We start from the raw sequence: 21,171 nt of genomic DNA on the forward strand, positions 1-21,171 counted from the left end.
AATACAATTTAAAATTTACCGTCACATAGGCTTGTGAGGGCCCTGGATGATGTAATTCTGTATATTACCTGATTTTTATAGAAACACATTAAAGTCACTGATCAGCATGTCAGTGAGTTTTGACCTCTTGCAAACTTGTGAAAGTTGAACCTCTAAAAGTAATAACAGTCCAACCATGGTTTTATTCTGTTTAGTATTTTAAAAAATATTAAGAATTGAAAAGATGTCAACATTCAACATCCTCCGCAGATGTTATAAATGGGATACGGTGGCTAAGTGAGTAAGACGTTGGCTCGTTAACCTGGAGGTCACGTGTTCGATCCTTGTATTGCCCAAGAAAGTTTCTGAGGATTTTTCAGCGTGGTTCCATCTTGTCAGTGATGCAGTACAGAGGGTCTGGCAAGGGACAATGTATGGTCATTCGAATGGTAAATAAAACGAGGTCCAGTGAACACATTGGCATGCACTTAAAAGATCCCCTGGCAGTTGGAATTCCATATAAGAGTAGGTCGTAGTGCCACTGTCCGGGCAAAATTTCCCTCTTGCATACTATATGGTGTATGCCTGTCTTCATTAGCCCAGACGGGGCAGAACAGTAGGATGTTAAACCCCATTTAATTTCATTTTATTTCATTCGATTGAATTCAAGTCCATTGATTATCTACAAATACTGTTGATATATTGACTTTGTTTTCGTAACTAAATGTTAAATAATCAATTTGTGTACATTTTAGCGCAGATCAAAACTGCAAATGATGATTAGCAATTTTAATTAATGTCATGCATTGTTCATTTAATCATGTCAATAGTCATTAGATAGCACAATTTAAAATGTCCTTCAAATCCACATTTAGTATCAGACATTATTAGGATATAAAGCACAGGTAAACAGGGATATAAAGGGTCCATACCTACATAAATAAGGATATTTGAAGGAGAAATGTCATATTATATGTCTATTTACATTGTCTCAAATAACTCTTATTTTTGTCCTCAAGTCAGACTACCCTTAATATTTATGACTTACACATGTAAAGCTATACATGTCGAGAGACAGTCAAGGTCACTATCTATCAGCCACACATGTCAAAATGCAATGCAACTAAAAAACGGGGGGATTTATTCTGAGCTATATGAAAGATGTATTAATTTTATTAAAAGTACATGTAAGTGAAGTAAAAAAGAAGAAAATTGATGATTCTGTGAAAAATGTCAGGGTATTTTATTATATGTTTATCTTACAATAACATCCATCTCATTTCTTTCAAGACAAATTAGTTTCATTTAAAGATAACTAAAATTGCAATAGATATATACATCTCGGGGACCATTTCTTATTGGAATCATTCGTTGAAATTCATTTTTTTTTTTTTTTTTTTAATATTGTTGTCACATACTTTCTAGTTATTTTGGGGGGGTTGGATGGCCGAATGGTTAGCACGTGCGTGCTGTATCACAAAGCCTGTCATTGAGTCAACTGGCGTGGTTTCGAATCCCCGGTTGTACGTGGCAAGGAGTAGGGTCGCCTGTCCAACCTCGTTGGTTTTCTCCAGGTCCTCCAGTTTCCTCCCACTGCTAAAGACCCCTACGTGCAAGCAAATTATTGAAATAAAGGTGAACCATGTTAGTCCCGTAATGACCTAGTTTGTGTCGAGTGGCCGTTAAACCCCATTTCTCTCTCTCTTTCTCTAGTTATTTTACTCTGGAGCCACGGTGACTCAGCGAGTAAGAAATTGGGGTGCTAATCTAGGGGTGCTAATCTAGAGGTCCTGTGTTTGATACCGGTGTTGGCTAGAAAGTGCTGGATGATGAGGTCCTGTGTACACATTAGTGTGCGCGTAAAAGAACCCATAACAGTTGGAATTCAAAATAAGCATAGACTGCAGTGCAGCTGATAGCTGTTTAGGCAAAATTCTCTTCATAACACACTGTCTGGCATAGTCCTGTCTTCATTAGCCAGTCGGTGCAGAACAGTAGGACGTTAAACATTTGACATGAGTTTTGGATTTTTCATTTCGTTTTATCATTTAACTGTTTATTGTTAAAGCTATTGACATGTATTAACATGGGTTTAGATTTTTCATTTCGTTTTATCATTTAACTGTTTATTGTTAAAGCTATTGACATGTATTAACATGGGTTTTTTTGTTTTTTTTTAAATTTATAATATGGTTGTTAAGTAACTGTGTATTGTTAAAGGTATTGATTATTTGTACAAAGTCCAACACATAAACACAATAACTTTACAGACAATTTAATTATTTATTAATCTTCTTTATACAATATTCGATTGTTTTATGAATCATTTTCATATCGATTAGATTGACTTTATCATGCTTGTATATTATTTATTTTCTATAAATGTATGTACAGTATCTATAATGTACAGTATCTATAATGTACAGTATCTATGTGTAATGTGTGTACAGTATCTGTGTATGTACAGTATCTATGTATGTACAGTATCCATGTATACACCTTTATTTTCTATAAATGTATGTACGGTATCTATGTGTGTACAGTATTTATGTGTGTACAGTATTTATGTGTGTACAGTATCTATGTGTATGTATGCCTACAGTATTTACTTACATGTATGTACAGTATTTATTTGTAAATATGTACCGAGTATGTACATGTAATTATAATCAGTGTTCTCTCTTGGCATCATCAAGCATGATGACGGTGAGCAATGAGTATATTCTCATTGAAATGTTACAGTTAATAAATCTAATGAATGTTATCCATAAAGTCATCTGTTATTGTGTATGTTATTATTCTGTGGTTATTATTTGTTTTTACATTTTCCAGTAATAATTTTTATGGATGTACAACATTGATAAAAGAGTTAGGCTCTTTGAACCTCGATGGAAACAATTACGGTATAAAAAAAACCATATAAGATTGCTTTATCTCTTGTGGAATTCAGTTAAGTATCTCCTTGTTCAAAATGTAATAATGTTTAGTTTACTACTTACAGACAACTAATTATTATATGAAGAATTCAGTGAAGGTTCGTCTGTTATTGTCTGTATACATGTATTTTAATAGCTAGGTTTATGTAAAGTTTAGAGCGGAAACTAATTGTGTTTTTATGAAAGCTTCTCTACTCAAAAAAAACCCATTAGTAACATTGAATTGAATCAAAACACTTTTAAAAAATAAATAAAAGAATAAACTGTGCAATAAATCTTATCTTGTCATATACTTTGAAATAAGGCGTTGGTTCACTAGACAGGAGGTCTGGGGTGCCGTCCTTTGGCCGAGAAAGTTCATCAGGATTTACGAGTATAGTTTCCACTTTTCAGTTTAGCAGGACCAAGGGTCTGGCAAGGAACTGTGTCTAGTTGTTTGAATAGGTTAAAAAACAATTACACAAGACAAATCTACGAACAAGACACAATATACATGTACAGAAATAACAAATAAACACACGTATCAGATCAAATATTAGAAATATATATAGAAACCCTGATATTTGATCCCTTGTAAACTAAAATATTGAGTTTACAAGCAACAGTGTTGGAATTTGTGAGCTGTATACTAGGACAAGATTTTGATTAAAACATGTAGTGTAGGTCATCAAAAGTATAAAAAAACGAAACGAAATATAGATCTGTATTTAAATCAGATTGTAACAACAATAATTACTATAATTATTCAACAATTATATATTTTTGTAGGTAAATTATTGGTTCTTATGATATAAGTAAATGTAACTATGTTATAATTTCTGAAAGTGACAGCATGGGTTGTGTTGTATTGGTAGTTTTATTAACCAGACAAAATCCAATATTCATGTTTTATACACTTAGTAATACATCTGTCTGTAACATATTTATTATAACACACAGTATATACATTCTTATATATGTATCACCAATATTAATATGCACTTATCATGTTATTCAGGGGTTTTGTTAAATTTACTTGCATGTCAATCATATCAAATTACTTTGGAGAGAGAGCGAGGGAAAGAAAATCGGTCATTTTGAGACTAACATATGGTTCAATTTTATGGCTTGACGCAATGACAGACCTTATGATTTCACATGCACATGTTAAACAACTAGACCACCCAGGTCCCCCCCCCCCCAAAAAAAAAACACTTTGGAGAAGACAGTGTTACATGTACATGTAATAATTATATTGGTATGTATATGTTTTGTAATAATTATAGTGGTATACATGTATTGTAATAATTATAGAGGTATACATGTATATGTATTGTAATAATTATAGTAGTATATATGTATTGTAATAGTTACAGTGGTATACATTGTACATGTATATGTATTGTAATAATTATACATATAATAATGTAATATTCAAAAGCATAATAAAAAAGTTAAATCATAATAAAATATGTATCATGTATTCCATGGAATCACAGATTTAATACGATGTTACAACTTCAACCTTTCAGAAAAAATAAATTCTGACATTCATTTAAATCCGAAAACAATTTTACAATGTACATGTATACATGTGGAAGACTGGAAATCAATATGGAATCATTTCATTGAAATACACCATACTAAAAGAACATCTCAGGACAATTTAGGATATAGATTTTTGTTTTTGCAAGCTTAGCCATAGCTTTCTGTTCAGCAACTCATTATTGATATGTACATGTTGAGTAACCTTGACCTTCAAACCCAGACACTAGAACACGCCCCCTGTAATATAGTGTAACCTACTTGTACCATTAGCTGTGTTTTGTAAACAACCCAACAAGCACTTGTATTATCAAACATTTGATATATACTCACACAATGTCAGGTGCAAATATTACCACATCTAGCTGTAAATCTATGTGGTTTTTTTGTTAACTTGGACCTTGTCCATGCACAACACGTACCTGCTATAAAGCATGTAGCCTTTCTGTAGTATAATTGTATATAAACACCATGTGGTTTGGGCTAACAGTAAAGCTCTAGATACCATTAATAGTAATGCATGGGCAAATGCATGTGCATTGTAAATATAATAGGCCTACTGGAATATGGTTCTAATTAATGTGTTTATTAATGTAATAAAAATGAAATTATCTGATATCTGAATATCAGTATAGTGTTACATCTAACAAAACCTTACAATTAAAAAACAGAAATCGTTGAACCATTAAATAAAATTTGTAGAAAATTCTGGAAAAACTGGTATTAAAGCTCATTTGACAAATATCTAGTTTGTCTTTCTTGCATGACCGTGTGATTTTAGTGCATGTTAAATAATAATATACAATTTCTATTCAATAAATCTGTACATATTTATATATAAAAAGTTTAACAATGTGAATACATGTAAATGGAAAAATTATTTTTGTGAATTAAAAAAACTTTATTTTCAAAATTTGAAACATTCATTTTCAATATTCAAAAAATTTATTTGTTTTGATTAATTTTAATTGAAAAAATTATTGCTGTGATTTAAAAAAAAATAATTTTCAAAATTTGAAAAATTAATTTTCAACATTCTAAAAATTTATTTTCAATATTTCAAAAATTTATTTTCAATATTTTAAAAAATTTATTTTCAATATTTAAAAATTTATTTCTAAACTGCTATTTATTATGATATTAACGCGGCCAACTATCATCTTCACCTAGTATATCTTATCATGATAGGCTAGATAAAAATAACATCTCAAGTACAAATTCTAAATGACTCTTTGATCCTAGACCTAGACAAGTAGACTTACAACTAAAAAATTGCCACCAAAGCAACTAAAAAGTTTTACAGGGGTTGTCTGATGATTGATGTGATTTTTTTAGGAGAATGATTTTATAAAATATTATAATTTTTGCAATCTGAATGTAAATGCATGTTGTCTTCTTAATGTCACAATTCTAAAGTTTTAAATTTCAATTCCTTAATCAACTTGATTCATTTTAACTTTGTATCATTTCCTTGATATAGATCTAGAATCCTCCCCAAAACATATAGTTTTCTTTGTATAATACTTTCAGCTATTTGCATTAAAACAAAACTGCAGTATGTATGTACTTTATATTTTGTGCAGACTACTAGTATACATACTATCTAGGACAAAATGAATCATAAGACAGATTTCTGCCTTGTGGCAACTTACATGTAGGTTTATATGTGCAATATTTATTGTAAGGCCATGAAAGAAACTGAGCAAAATGTTTCCAATTTCTATTTAGGAATTTTATCTCTTTGGAACTTGAACTAACTGTTGACTGTTTGCCGAAAATAGTTCATTTTATTGATTGTTCATTGAAAAACATCACGCTGGTCTTTTAGTTGCAGCTCGTCAATTCACAAGCCCCATAGCCAACAGATGGTGTATTCGATTCATGTACATGTAAGCAGTTTCATATCCCCCCCGTGCAGCTAAAGGCAATTCAAATTCCCGTTTTCTGGAATCAACACTATAATAGGCTATGCGCGTGTGTTATTTTGTTTTCATGAAATATGTCAATATTGTCTTTTATTTCCTAGGTTTGCTGATAATCCCCCAAAATATATGCTTTCGGGGAAAGAACATTATACATTTTGAATCGGTGCCAAATTCAACTGTATGCACGGTACCGTAAGCGATTGAACCGTGCTGAAAATTCCTGAATATTTATTGAACTGTTAAAGTTGCGCAGTTATTTTTCTGTATTTTCTACCTTCAAAAAATTAAGAAACTTACCTGTATGTAAACCTTGAATCGTCCCACACGTGGCGCCGATATCTCCCTTTGCTGAAAAATTAAGAAATCAAAACAAATCTTTTATCTGAAATTGGAATTTGCAGGCAGTATTGCCAGTAAACAAAGTCAGAAATTGGTACTTGCAGGATTTCGGCCGACGTTTTAACACATTTGTGCCGTTTGCAATGGCAGTCTTATTTCTAAAATTTGTGTTAAATATATTTCTTTATATAAATTTTGTTAACATATTACTTACTTCAACGGGTTCCATATTTCCTTACGAATTAAAACAACACAATAAAGATGCACGCTAGTAACGATGCCTTCCTTGAATCTAACACAAAGCTATGTTGATAGTATTTACTCGAAGAGCGACGCTCAATGTAGACTCGATTATCAAAGCTAAACATTCTATTTCAATGAAGTGAAAAGTCAAACAAAGTGATATTCGAGACTTAGCCAAAGCGGGACTCTCGATATCTCATTTGCATACGGAGTTCATCGTCGGCACGCCCCCGTTAAGTTACGGAGAACCTAGATTTATTGTTCCATAAATATTTTATTTACTAATGACTGCTGACATTGTATTTTGTTGATTTTTGCCTATTTAAGATTATCAATACAGTATTTAGTTATTTTTTGTGGATCATGAATTAATTCCAAATTTTACCCAGGGTTCCCGGATACGAAAATAATCAATATGGAGGTGTTTGTAAACAAAATTTGATATTAATTATTTACCGTGAGAAAACAACACTTTTGATACAGTTTTATTTAAATCTTATTTGATAATTACCAGAAAGTAGGTATAGATTTTGTAATGTAAGCGTTGAAAGTTGTCTTTTTAACCTATTTTTAACATTTTCAGCAAAAAATCGATGTTGTTTACCGTTACCTAGACAATTCCAATATGTCAGCCCCCATGTATGGCTTTGCTATTCTAGAATTTCAACAGTTGACCAAGACATATCACATTTTGATGAGTTGGAATTGATTTAACAGCGCTGTAATTACATTATTTTTCATCTTTTTATTTAGCCGTTTTTGAAAATGATTTTTATCTATGCATCGTGTCCTAAAATTAGTGGCAAACTTATTTGGAACACAAAAGCTGTATTAATTAATTTAATTAGTAAATTACTCAGTATTTACTGTAGTGTTACACTGTTAGAAAAATAAATAATTTTAAATTTATCTACACAATTTCAATTAAGTACAATGTTTTTGAATTTGAGGAAAATTGTGATTTGTAATTGTAATCCATGTTATAAATGCCTAAAGAAATCAGCCTGTACTTAAAGTTAATTAAACTACCAGTATGGTATGCAAAATTAAATTTCACGAAATGACAGGATTTAAATTCATACATGTGATGATCATGTGTATATTATAATTGATAATGGTATTGATCATTTTATATTTGTAATTTGCTGTGGTTCTTTATAGTCTTTCTTCACAATCATATCTTACAAAGATATGTACCTTAAAAACAAATATAGCTTTGTCATCTGTTGTTCTTCTCTAGTTTCCAATTTTGTTTTTTTTATTAGGCCAAACAAAAATATACCTGTGTTTACTTGGCCACAAAAAATGGGGTCAGTCTGTTGGAATTTTGTTATTTTTCATAGGGTATGTGGATTAAGATTGAATAGAACTAATCTTTTAATAAAATACATCGTTGCACTCGATAGCCTTTATGATGTCCTTTTAGGTACAGGAAAAGTGTTTATTATCTATTTCCTAGCATTTCTAGCTTCATTACTGAATAAGGTTTTGTAAAATAATGCTGATTTGGACTGTTATAATACCAAAATTTCAGTGTCTGCAGAAAACCACAGCAACACCAATTTATAGGACCTAAGAAATGATAAAAAAAAAAAGTTCAGGGTAGGCGATTTGGGCCAGATTAAAAAAATTCGAGGGTTGGTCTGGTAACGTAAACGTAAACACAGGTAGTTTTTTCTTGGCGTTACTAATATACCGATCAGACGCTTATTTTTAAACCAGTTCAAAATCGCCAGGATTTTTAAGATATGTACTAGGCTACAAGCCAAACCAGTATAACTATTCTGAACTCTTCAGTCAGAGGTTAGAGTTAACTATGCATGGGTAGTTTTCTATTCTTTATTTAGTTCTAACATGCTTTTGATAACCCTGGCACTGCATGAAGCCACTATTTTCCCAGGAATATAACTTACTGCGTACTGCGCATGTCCAACGCAAGCTGGAGACACGTTTTTTAAGCCAACCCGTTTAGACGGCCAAGATGAACCAGTTTAAAATAAAAAGCCTTCTCAAAGACAGGGTTTTTAAACTGGCTTATTTGCCCCACATTTGCGTTCAGATGACAGTTGACAAGGTTAAACTGGTTTAACGGTATACTGTTTGATCCCCAGGGTTTTTAAACCAGTTCATCTTAAGCGTCTGAGCAGGCTATTAATGAACCAGAGCAAAGATAGCCATGCCATGACCCGTGACAACAACAAAACTAGGCATCTTTTGTGACATCCTATGTTTTACACGGTTTGTGAAATCACTTCCTAGGTCATTGAAAATTGCAGTTTTTACAGAAAGTTCACATATATTCATCTGATGGAATATTTTAACCTGACCGCCATCTTTTTCAAAGTTATAGTTTGATGTGGAACATGAACATCAAATTTGGCGCTTTATTAAATGTTTAGGTAGTCAGGTAAAATGACAATCTGATTAAAACACAGGTCCTATTTCGTTTCGTATTTTATAGTTCAAAATTCGTTTTACTTGTCTTTACTACACTAGAATCTGGTTGAAGTGAGGGATAAGCCAATGAAACAGTCTGTTACGGCGCCTTCTTGGCGTGCCATGTACGGAACTGTGGGTAAACCACTTGAAACGTCAACGATGATTGATTAATCAATGTCTGACGTCATAGGGTCAAAAGCAACTCGTACGACCCCTGACACGACCTTGGAGTACAACTTGTAAGATATTCATGTAGTGTAGGCCATCGAAAGTATAAAAACGAAACGAAACAAAATCTGTATTTTAATCAGATTGGTAAAATGGCATCACTTATGATGTGACAACAACAAAATAATCTTGTTGGTTGACATGTGTTGATATACGTCACACTAATTGATGTCAGGGGTGGGTGAGTTAGATCTATTTGACAATGCCAAACGCATAATTTCCTTAAGGTCACAAGATGTAAACAAGGCTACCGCTTACCCTAACCCGAATCCAAGACCTAGCCCTACATGTATGTCTTATGCTAACCCTAAATCACAATCCTCGGCAATAATCATGGGCCCTAACCCTGTTTACATCTTGTGTCCTTGGGGAAATATGCATTTGACCTTGTCAAATACATATAGCCGGGTGTGTGTGTGGGGTGGGGTGGGGGGTACATGTTATTTGATAATCTTCCATCACAATTTATTATCAAAGTAAAGTTTTTATCACTGGTACTTCTTCATCCTATCTGATATTTTCCTTCTGATTTCCTTTTTAACTATTGCATGATACTTATGGAATGTTCTTGCTTTTTTTTTTATTGTATTAAGTCTAGCATCACAAGTATTACCTTTGTATAAGAAATCTATCAGCATGGCTTTAAGTCACGGTCAGATACTACAGCACTGTTCTTATATATTAGACACATATGATAGTGGCATGGTTTCTGTAGAAGAGCATATTCAACAATATTTTGAAAATAACCAGGTAAAAAAATATCTATATGTGTTTCTAATATATTTTATAATTTAAAGAGACATTATGGGAGATTAGATTAGATAAAGAGCTGGCAGTTCTCATTATAATAGTTAAAATCTAGATAACAATAAGGGAATTTGCTGAAAATTTCAGTCAAATTGATCCACTCAGAACCCAGATTTTAGCGATTGAATTTTCGGCCTAGCCTTGATCATCATCATTACTAAAGTCGGTACGATAAAAAACATAGTCTTGATTATCCACTTCATGATTAAATTATGAATGGAAGTCGAACAGGAAATCGGAACCTAATCCAATAAACATCGCAGGACCGCAGGCAGCGATGACATCGAGAGTTGATTATGGTCTGGATAAGTTAATTAATGTCTAATTAATAATTTAGATAACATTTCAGGCCTAAAGATGGACCTGCAATAGGCATTTTAGCTCTTGCATGATGTATGTTTAAGCTTACTATCTAAGATGTTAAAACAGTTAACCTATAGTTAGCATTCTAATTATATGACAAAGTAGGACATTAAACCCATTTCATTTCTAAGTGTTTTTAAGATTGATAATCCTGTTTTAAATATGGGTATATTAATTTACAAGTCTTCACATATTTCTATTCAGAACAGTGTGTTGTTCATTTATTTCTTTCAAATGTCAATGAATTCTCTCTTTCTGACCGTCAATCTTTCAATGATTTCTCTCTTTATGTCAGTCAATTCTATTTTTTTTTACTTCCTTCTGAGTTTCTGAAACAGTGAACAATTGTACCCAACAAAGTCTCAATTTGTACCTGACAAAGTGTCAATTTGTGCCTGACAAAGTGTCAATTTTGCCGGACAAAGTCTCAATTTGTGCCTGACAAAGTCTCAATTTGTGCCTGACAAAGTCTCAATTTGTACCAGACACCAGACAAAGTCTCAATTTGTACCTGACAAAGTCTCAATTTGTACCTGACAAAGTCTCAATTTGTACCCAACAAAGTCTTAATTTATCCCAGACAGTCTCAATTTATACCTGACAAAGTCTCAATTAGTGCCTGACAAAGTCTCAGTTTAAGCCTGACAGTGTCAGTGCCAGACATTTCCTATTTTAACTGAACATTAATACTTATTCAATAATAATGAACATATTTTTAGATTTTAGAAGAAGATATTGTAACATTTGTTATTGAAGTATTCTCTGGTTGTGTTAGATATTCATCAGTTATTAAAGTTGTTATAGATGGTTTCTATATAAAAGATGGTAAAATAGCATTAAGAGCTGAGCAAGGACTCTATTCAGGTACATATATAATTATTATTCAATCTTTTTAAATCTGGGGATTAAATGGCCGAATGGTCTGTTAAGAGAATACTCTTTGAAATGTTGCCCAAATAAATCAGTAGCTGTTTTTCCATAAGTATGTGTTATACAGTTCATTGCTCTATCTAGTTACAAAATGCCTCTAAAAGATTAGGAATTTTGAATCCTTCAGAGTTTAAAAGAACCCTTGGTAGTTGAAAATCTACGAGAAGTAAGCTGACATGCCGCCTCCTGGGCAATATTCTCTTCTGTCTCACATTACACATGTAACCATAGAAATAAAATTTAAAATATGTTTGTCTCATCATGACCAAAGTATTTGTGCTGACAAAATATTGAGCCCCATTCCATTCTGTAATACCCCGTCAGACAGGGGTGGCGTCCTTACTGTGCTGCTACGGAAAATGGTGTCAGATCGCGCCAAGATCAAGATAAACTTGGTAAAAGCATGGTGGAAACGCCAGAAATCGTGCTGTCGTCTCCATGGTTGCCAAAGATCGACGAGTCATGGCGTTTGTTTTGAGCATGTTCAAAACAAACGCCAAGGTTCTGCGATCATACCTGTTTGTAATTTTTTGGGGACATTGTCTTGCATTGTGTTCACGTTTCCGGGCGACCTTGTGCATTTTCTGGTCGTTGTAGGCCTACAGTCGCAGCAGCGCAGTAAGGACGCCAACTTGGTCAGTCGGGGGAATAACATAGTGAAAAAATAATGTTTATAGATTTATAGTTAAGGGCCCAATATCCATTATATTTTGGAGAATAAAACTGCTTAAATTTAGACTAAAAGCCCTTAAATTCTTCCACCATAGGGCCGAGCAATTAACTCAATATACATGATACGTTTTCAAACAACTTAAACACGTCAGTCTTCATCTAGAAATGGAGAACGGTGTCCTAGGCTGTATTATATGTCTGGATAAAACCAGACTTTTATTTTATAAAAATAATGTGTAGGTGAAATTATCAAGTACAGCACATTGGGTCACCCAACAAAACAATTGACCCGTAACCAGAAAAGGGTTACGTGTCCGGATAAGTGGTTTTGACGTTCATATCAAAACGACTCAATATTTTGAGCTGAAATTTTAAGACAAGGTAAATACACAGACGTACACAGACTTTTATTGCCAAGACTCTGTTAAAATCTGGATTGTCCCTTTAAGTGCTTTTTTTGTTGTGTGTTTGTTGCATTATTTATTATTTAATTTGTCATATTTATTATAACTTATTATTTTATCTGGACATAAACATACAAAATTAATTATTAGAAACATAATTAGAGAGCTAGAATAGATGATAAACATTTCATAGAAAGTCACGATTGTTTAAATTTATGGCCATTTATGCAGGTTCTTCATGATTCCTTAATTCTGTGGATGTATGAATATATTTTTTGTTTCTGATAATAAATATTGTAAAAATATAGAAATATTTTGTAACATTAATACTTTAATATGTATTTTATTTATATTTTCAGTTTTGTGTTATCTGATCTTGTTTAGATTAGATGAACTTGGAGTTTCACAATTAAGAAAATTTGTATACTCACAAGATATAAATAGAATTTACAAGGTAACAGATTTTAATCTACGATGTCATTTTTTCTTGCATTAGATTTTTTATCGCAGAAATGGTACTTGATAATCAAGGCTCAAGGGCAAGGCTATTTTTTTCAAACACTTAAAACTTGGCTCAGAATAAAGTAATTTTACTGAAATTTTCAATATTTTAATTTTTCACCAGAACAGACATCTCTTTATTTCAATCTTACATAATGAATCTTTAAAGAACTTGTAACAATTTTTTAAAAACAGAAATCTTTTAATTATATCTATATTTCTTATACAAGCTTTTAAACTTCTTCCTGGATGAGAAAAATTTATTAACTTGGATTCGAGATAAATGGTGCAGTCTTTATGAGAATAGTTTTGTACAGACCGTTCTTCTGTCTCCTTTAATGAGGTATATAGAAACTTTTTACTTATTTGACAACCATTTTGATTGTGCATTGAAAGAGAAAGAGAGAAATGGGGTTTAACGTCCACTCAACACAAACTAGGTCATTTCGGGACTAACATATGGTTTATTCCTTGTCACGTACAACTGGGGATTAGAAAACCATGCCAATGGACTCAATTAAAGGCCTTATGATACAGCATGCACATGCTAACCATTCGACCATCCAACTCCTTTGATTGTGCATTGAAATACAAATAAAGTATTGACAAACTTCCTACATGACCTGGACACCATAGACCAAATAGTAAGCAGTTTGATTGTGTACTGATATATTATTATTATTATTATTATTACAACATATTTATAGTGCGCCCTTTCATATAACATGTTCAGGGGGCACTTTATAAAGTGACAATATAATCATAAATAAACAACAAGATTATGGACATGTTAACTATTGTACACAGAGTCAGTTAAAAGCCTGATTAAATAAATGTGTTTTAAGTTGTTTTTTTAACAGAATATAGAGATGTACGTACAACATCTTAAACTAAATGGTTGACAAAAAAACATACATAACCTATGAAAAGTTCATGGACTCGACAGACAAAATAGTAAGCAATTTTATTGTGTACTGAAATACACAGTTTTGAAAAACAACTTACATAACCTATAAAAAGTTCTTGGACTCCACAGACAAAATAGTAAGCAATTTTATTTTGTACTGAATCTCAAACAAACTATTGACAAACAACCTACATAACCTATGAAATTGTCATGGACTCCACAGACAAAAGAGTAATCAATTAGAGAACTATCAAATCAAGTAAATGTATTAGAGATTAAATTGAAGGCTTGTGACCAATTTGTTTGGTTATTTCTCTTAGCAAGAGATATATATAGGTAGGCTCATGACCTTTAGTTGTAAAATCACAATAATTGATAATTAAACATACATTATGCAAGAGCTAAATCTATCTATTGCAGATCTTTCTTTAGGCCTGAAATGTTTTCTGAATTATTAATTAAACATTAATCAACTTATCCAGGCCATAATCAACTTTCTGTGGCATCAGATTTCTCCGATATTAAATGGATTAGAACAGTTCAGCCATATTTTGATTTAAGCTAAAAATGGAGGAGCAAGACTTAACTTCGAACAACCAGTACGGTGGTTAAAATTATTGCACATGTCCTATTAAACCTTCGAAGGCTAATATCTTTGCTCGCAATAGAGTAATTTGAATGAAATTTTCAAATTATTCATTTTACATTATCTGTTTTTGAGCTATTATAGCAAGAATGGCCAGCTCTTTATCTAAATCTTACATAATGTATCTTTAAAGTTACAATTTCATATTTTTAAGTTATATTTTTAAAATGTATTAAAATAAAGCCCTAAAATAGATGGTATCTATAAACAGTCCTACCTTTTTATAGAATAATCCTATTAATCCTATAATTCACTATTGCCAGTTGAGAAATTGGCAAAAATATCATTTTCAACTTCAAATTCAAATGTTTGTAGATAGCTATTCCATGGTGGGAATAGGAAAACAAGGGAGGTAATTGGGAGGTAATTGTGTTATTATTTCCGGTGTGAAGATTTTTAAGTGTGAGAATGAGACCTATGATCGTATAATAGTGAGTTGACAACCTATTGAGCAAAAGACATAGAAATAATTGTGTTTTGACTTTCTTAGAAAATATGAAATTGTAACTTTAATTTCTGCTGTACATAATCTGTATTCAACTAGAACAAAGTTCTCTTTTAGAGTCATTTAGTAACTGGATAGAGCAATAAACTATAACACATACTTATAGGAAAACAATTACTGATTTAAAAAAGTAGCTGTTTTTCCATAAGTATGTTTTATAGTTTATAGAACAAAATTGTTCTCTTATTATTATTATTATTATTAACCAATTGAAACTTACCTGAAATTTCTGCATTTTTTTGTTGTCTTTTAGTACTTCACATTTACATTATAACGTAAAAACAATAACCAAGCAAGTCAGTTTATATATTGTAAATGGTTGTTTATAGATAGTATATCTAAGATATATAGCAGTTATCGTAGATGAAATGGAGTTAGGACCTTATTTTATCTAATCATGTTATGATACATTATGTCATATATATGTCAAGAGGCCTAGATTGCATGCGGGGGGGTTGGGTGGCCGAATGGTTAGCACGTGCGTGCTGTATCATACGCCCTGTCATTGAGTCAATTGGCGTGGTTTCGAATCCCCGGTTGTACGTGACAAGGAGTAGGGTCGCCTGTCCAACCTCGTGGGTTTTCTCCGGGTTTTCCGATTTCCTCCCACTGCTAAAGACCCCTACAAGCAAGCGAATTATTGAAATAAAATTAAATCATATGTTAGTCCCGAAATGACCTAGTTTGTGTCGAGTGGACGTTAAACCCCATTTCTCTCTCTCCCTAGATTGCATGCAGAAATTGACAGTCTATTCGAAGATTCTAGATAACTTGTAGGCCTACTTTATATTCCTTTTTTTATTTTTTTTTTTTTTTTGAATTTCTGGAGATAAATGAAATTATATGGGGGTTTAATGTCCTACTGTTCTGCTTCGACTGGGCTATTAAAGACGGGTGTACTATGAGGGAAATTTTGCCCAGGCAGCGGAGCTATGGCTTACTCCTCTATTGAATTTCAACTGCCATGGGAAATTTTTACGTGCATTCCTGCTTTTTCAGGCCCTCTGTCCTGCACCACTGACAAGGGGAAACCATGTTGGAAAAAAACTTTCTCGGCCAATGCAGGGATCGAACACTCCACTTCCAGGCTAGCAAGTCTGCATCGCCGTCTCACTCACTTAGCCACCGTGGCTCATGAAGATATGTACCCAAACTAAAAAAAAAAAAGATTTGCATAAAATGCTGTTAGATTTTTACTTTAATTCGACTATATCCTTATCTGTACATATAGACAAACTTTAGATATGTGAATAAAATAAAATCTTTATTAGTACCAGGTACTTTGATTCATAAACCAAGAAAATAATGTCTTTGATTTTCTGTTCTTCGGGAAAACTGTGTTAAAATCTTGCTTCTTAAATCTTCTTGAAAAAGACTAATTTAAAAAAGAAAAATATTTAGTTTCACTCTTTAAAAGCTTTTAGTTCCATATACTAAAAGTTTTGAAATTTTAACAAAACATTTTATTCAAGAATTGAGTTAGTTATTTATGGACAAGACCCCAAATAACTAAACGTTCAATGGGTTTGTCCATATATGTGACTGATTGCCAATCACGTTGTATTAAACGTACATTATGCAAGAGCTAAATCTGTCTATTGCAGGTCTTTATTTGACTGATTCAGGCCATTATCAATACTCGATGCCATCGTTAGTCTGCGATCTTTAGTGGATTTGAATAGATTTTGTGATGGTTAATTTAACGTAAAATTGGATAATCGAGACTTTGTTAATTATAGAACCAATGTTAGCAATGATGATCGAGGCTAGACAAAAATCAAATCGTTAATATCTTGGTTCAGAGTGAAGCAATTTGGCTGAAATTTTCAGCATCTTCTGTTGGCATTATCTATTTTAACCATTATCTAATCTTACCTAATGCCCCTTTAAATATGTACTTTTGTTGTCTGATAATATAACATATATACTATTCAAAAAAAGTAGGGGATATTTGATTTTGGGGGCATAATACTAAAATATGCAAATGACTACGAAAAAAGTCACTATAGAACCTAACAGAAGAAACATTTCCAGTTACATGTAACGCCCAAACGCACCAATAGCTACCGCATGGAATGCAGGTGATGCTTGGGATCATCATGGGGGTCCAACCCAAGATTTGCACGACTCTGACTTTGAATGTTACAGTCATTGTGGCATTGAATTCCAGGGTGGAAACATCAGTTTAATTGTTTTAGTGACCAGAAAACAAATTTTGATATGCGTCGGCTTACCCAAAATGAAAGGTTACGTGCCCTTGGCATGCTACAGATCGGCACAACACAGGCGGTTGTGGCGCGGACGATGAATGTTTCTCAGTCTGTCATAAGCAGGCTATGGTCCAGATACCGTGATACACAATCTGTACAGGACAGACCACGCTCAGGTCGACCAAGGGCGACAACTCAAGCCCAGGATCGATTTATCCGTACCTTGGCCTTGAGAAATCGTGTCATCACAGCAAATCAGATCAGCGCTCGTCTTCAAACAGACACTGGTGTGAGAGTGAGTGGCCAGACGATTCGGAATCGACTGCATAGGGGTCACCTTCGCGCCCGACGTCCTCGCGTGATCCCTTGTTTGAGAGATCATCACATTCAGGCAAGACGTCGTTGGTGTAGGGATCGTCAACACTGGGATAATCGAAGCTGGAGCAATGTGATGTTTTCAGATGAGTCAAGGTTCACTGTTGATTTTTTGGACAGACGTAGGAGGGTGTGGCGTCGTCGAAACGAGCGCTTCCAAGACGTTAACGTCATCAGACATGATCGATTTGGGGGTGGTTCTGTTATGGTGTGGGGAGGCATCACTGTTGCTGGAAGAACGGCTTTACATGTTGTTGCAGGGCGTGTTACAGGCCAGTACTACCGGGACAACATCTTGGCAGTCCATGTTGTGCCGTTCGCACGACGTCATGGCCGCTGTTTCATCTTCCAGGATGACAACGCAAGATGTCACAGGGCCAGGATCGTTACAGGTTACCTCCAACAACAGAACATCACCACATTACCTTGGCCAGCACTGAGTCCCGACCTCTCCCCCATCGAGCATGTCTGGGACATGCTTGGACAGAGGTTACGTCAACGTCAACAACGTCCTGCCAATGTCCAAGAACTTGCTGCTGCGTTGCAACAGGAATGGGACAATCTGGACCAAAATGACCTTAGACGTATCATTAGGAGTATGCCACGTCGGATCAATGCTTGTTTGGCAAACAGAGGAGGATTTACCCGTTACTGACTTGGTTGTGATGCTGTGGTAACTTTGCTGTTTGACCCCGGGTATCATTTTACCCTTATAATGGTCAGTCTGTGCCTTACTTAGTCTAACGATCATTTGGAATAAATCGATGAATGTGAACTTCATTTCATTTTGTCATTTGTTTCTTCGTCAGTTTCATTAGGTGACTTTAATAACACTTAAAAATCAAATATCCCCTACTTTTTTTGAATAGTATAGTACGGAGTAGGTACCCTGCCTATCAGTAGTATTGTCGAACATAACACTCCACTGAACAATAATCAATGACAGTTAATCAGGTAATTGGTTTATTTATGTTATTGATAACATATTGATAACATAATGGTCATGTTATTACCGGATTAATAATGTCTTAATTAAATGATAAAATTACAAGAAAGCTGCCATATATGGAAATACTGTATTAGAAAATTAGGATACTGCAGGTTGTATTACTTTCCATACATATTTACACAGATCTCCTTCAGACAAGGCTGGATATAAGGCACCTGTCACAGACTTTGTCAGACACTAATTATCACATAACGTATATATTATAACATATTATATGTTTTGTAATAATTTGTGACCTTAGACTGCCATTACATAGGGGTATACGTTATTCGGTATGCGTTTAGAGGTATACACGAATACTTGTGTTCGAACAAGAATTTGCTTAGTGGTTTACATTGGACGATACACGTAAAGGGGCACGCTATACGCGTATACATGGTATCGTGCATGTTCAGGTTTTTTTTGGGCGTATACATGTACTTTCTGCAGGGAGGAGTAAATTCCATGAGGTGTGTAGAAAATGGGGCATTTGTGTTGTAAAAAGTTTGAATCAAAAGTTCTAAACATTGATGCACATCATGGAAGACTATTCTAGATTCTCCTGAACAGTGATTTCCAGTTAACTGCCCCCCCCCACCATATTGGAATGAGCCCACTCAAAACCTGACCTTCGCGCCACCATGCTTCACGCCTCCGCAAGTAGAAACCATGCCAGAGTTTCCTCTTCTTCTGAATCCATTCTGTCCGGATATGAATGAGGGTACCAAAATCGGTGGGAAACATAACTGAAAACTGCAATGCCCGTATATATACCAAATCCGTATATATTGTATACTCCAATAATATAGCAGCCTTAGGTCACAAATACAGAGTGCTACAGATGGCATTAATTTGATTTCTTAAAGTATTTGACATAAATTGCATGAAATTAATTTCAAAGCCTTACTTTAATTTAAGTTTTTGGGGAGTATGAATTTTGAAATACATGTTTGTGCTGTGTAGCCTACTGTGCTATTTTTTGGTTCCATGTTGATGGTAATTTTAAAATACATAAATGATCTACTCTACTGATAAACTATATCATATGTTTATGGAATAACAGCTACTAATTTATTTGAGAGAATATTCTTTGAAATGTTGCCCAAATAATTTAATAGCTGTTTTTCCATAAGTATGTGTTGTAATATATTGCTCTATCCAATTTACTAAAAGATTACTATGTTATTGATGTTACCATTTTTATTTTGGTTCCATGTTAAACATACATTATACAAGAGGTCAATCTGCCTATTGCAGGTCTTTCTTTAGGCCTGAATTGTTATATAAACCTTTAATTAGACATTTATTAACGTAAAAAGACTATAATCAACTCTTGATGCCGTATTATTTGTCCGATTTTCATTGGATTTGAATCTGATCTGCTGTTCAACGTCTGTTGATGATTAACCGCAAGAATGGATAATCAAGACTTTGTTAATTATCGTGACAATGACAATCAAGGCTACAAAGATTTTAAAGTAAGGTTTTCCCGACTTAGAGTGGATCAATTTGACTGAAATTTTCAGCATATTCCCTTTACATTATCTAGTTTTTAACTATTATAGTGAGAACTGCCAACTCTTTATCTAATCTTCCATAATGTATCTTTAATATTAAACAAACATGAATCAAGAAAAAATGTGGGCGTATCCTGACTGCCAGCCACTGGTTAACTATTATAGTGAGAACTGCCAGCACTTTACCTAATCTTCCGTAATGTATCTTTAATATATATTTTATGTGTTTACTTTTAAAGATGGCATCCTGAGTTATTAGACTTGTTGAATCAAATGAAAGATAGAATAGAAAATAAAGTTAAAGCTAAGAAGAAGCAGACACCAACTACAGGTAACCATTTACTTGTTCTTATCTTGGAAGCCGCTGTGTCTCATTGAGTAAGACGTTGGCTCGTTAACCTGGAGGTACTCTATTTGATCCCTGCATTGGAGTGGATTTTCCAGTGGGTCCCCCCTTATCAGCGGTGCAGGGCGGAGGGCCTGGCAAGGGACAATGTATAGTTATTCGGATGGGACAAAAAAATCGAGGTCCTGTGTACATATTGGTGTACATGTAAAAGATCCCTTGCAGTTGGAAGTTGATGTAAGAGTAGGTCCTGGCGCCACTGTCCAGGTAAAATTTCCATCATAGCACACTATATGGTGTATGTCTGTCTTCATTAACCCAGTCTGAAATGTGTATCACTGTATGAAATTTTGCATATTAAACTTTCACTCTACTTTCATTATGTAA

General features: G+C 33.7%; 2 protein-coding genes across 5 annotated transcripts in view; one reads left to right on the forward strand and one right to left on the reverse strand.

The window, feature by feature from the left end:
• The window catches only part of LOC126816866 (uncharacterized protein ZK1073.1), a 101,815-nt gene extending 94,742 nt beyond the window's left edge, over nt 1-7,073 (reverse strand). For both annotated transcript variants that reach the window (XM_050543657.2, XM_050543656.2), the window contains exons 1-2: nt 6,918-7,073; nt 6,662-6,712 (exon numbers count right to left, since the gene is read on the reverse strand). In XM_050543657.2, the coding sequence (XP_050399614.1) occupies nt 6,662-6,712; nt 6,918-6,932 (66 nt within the window). In that variant the 5' untranslated portion in view covers nt 6,933-7,073. The remainder of the gene's footprint in view (nt 1-6,661; nt 6,713-6,917) is intronic.
• A 267-nt stretch (nt 7,074-7,340) lies between these two features.
• The window catches only part of LOC126816855 (cilia- and flagella-associated protein 99), a 35,026-nt gene continuing 21,195 nt past the window's right edge, over nt 7,341-21,171 (forward strand). Inside the window, exons 1-6 of one of the 3 annotated variants that reach the window (XM_050543631.1) lie at nt 7,341-7,463; nt 10,207-10,363; nt 11,503-11,647; nt 13,149-13,243; nt 13,521-13,633; nt 20,678-20,769. In XM_050543631.1, coding sequence (XP_050399588.1) covers nt 10,250-10,363; nt 11,503-11,647; nt 13,149-13,243; nt 13,521-13,633; nt 20,678-20,769 — 559 coding nt within the window. In that variant the 5' untranslated portion in view covers nt 7,341-7,463; nt 10,207-10,249. Of the gene's footprint in view, nt 7,464-7,601; nt 7,668-10,206; nt 10,364-11,502; nt 11,648-13,148; nt 13,244-13,520; nt 13,634-20,677; nt 20,770-21,171 lie in introns of those variants that run through there. The other 2 variants (XM_050543630.2, XM_050543632.2) reach the window with 2 other exon arrangements.

The sequence above is a fragment of the Patella vulgata genome, chromosome 3 (genome assembly GCF_932274485.2).
Source record: "Patella vulgata chromosome 3, xgPatVulg1.2, whole genome shotgun sequence".
Taxonomy (NCBI): Eukaryota; Metazoa; Mollusca; class Gastropoda; family Patellidae; genus Patella; species Patella vulgata.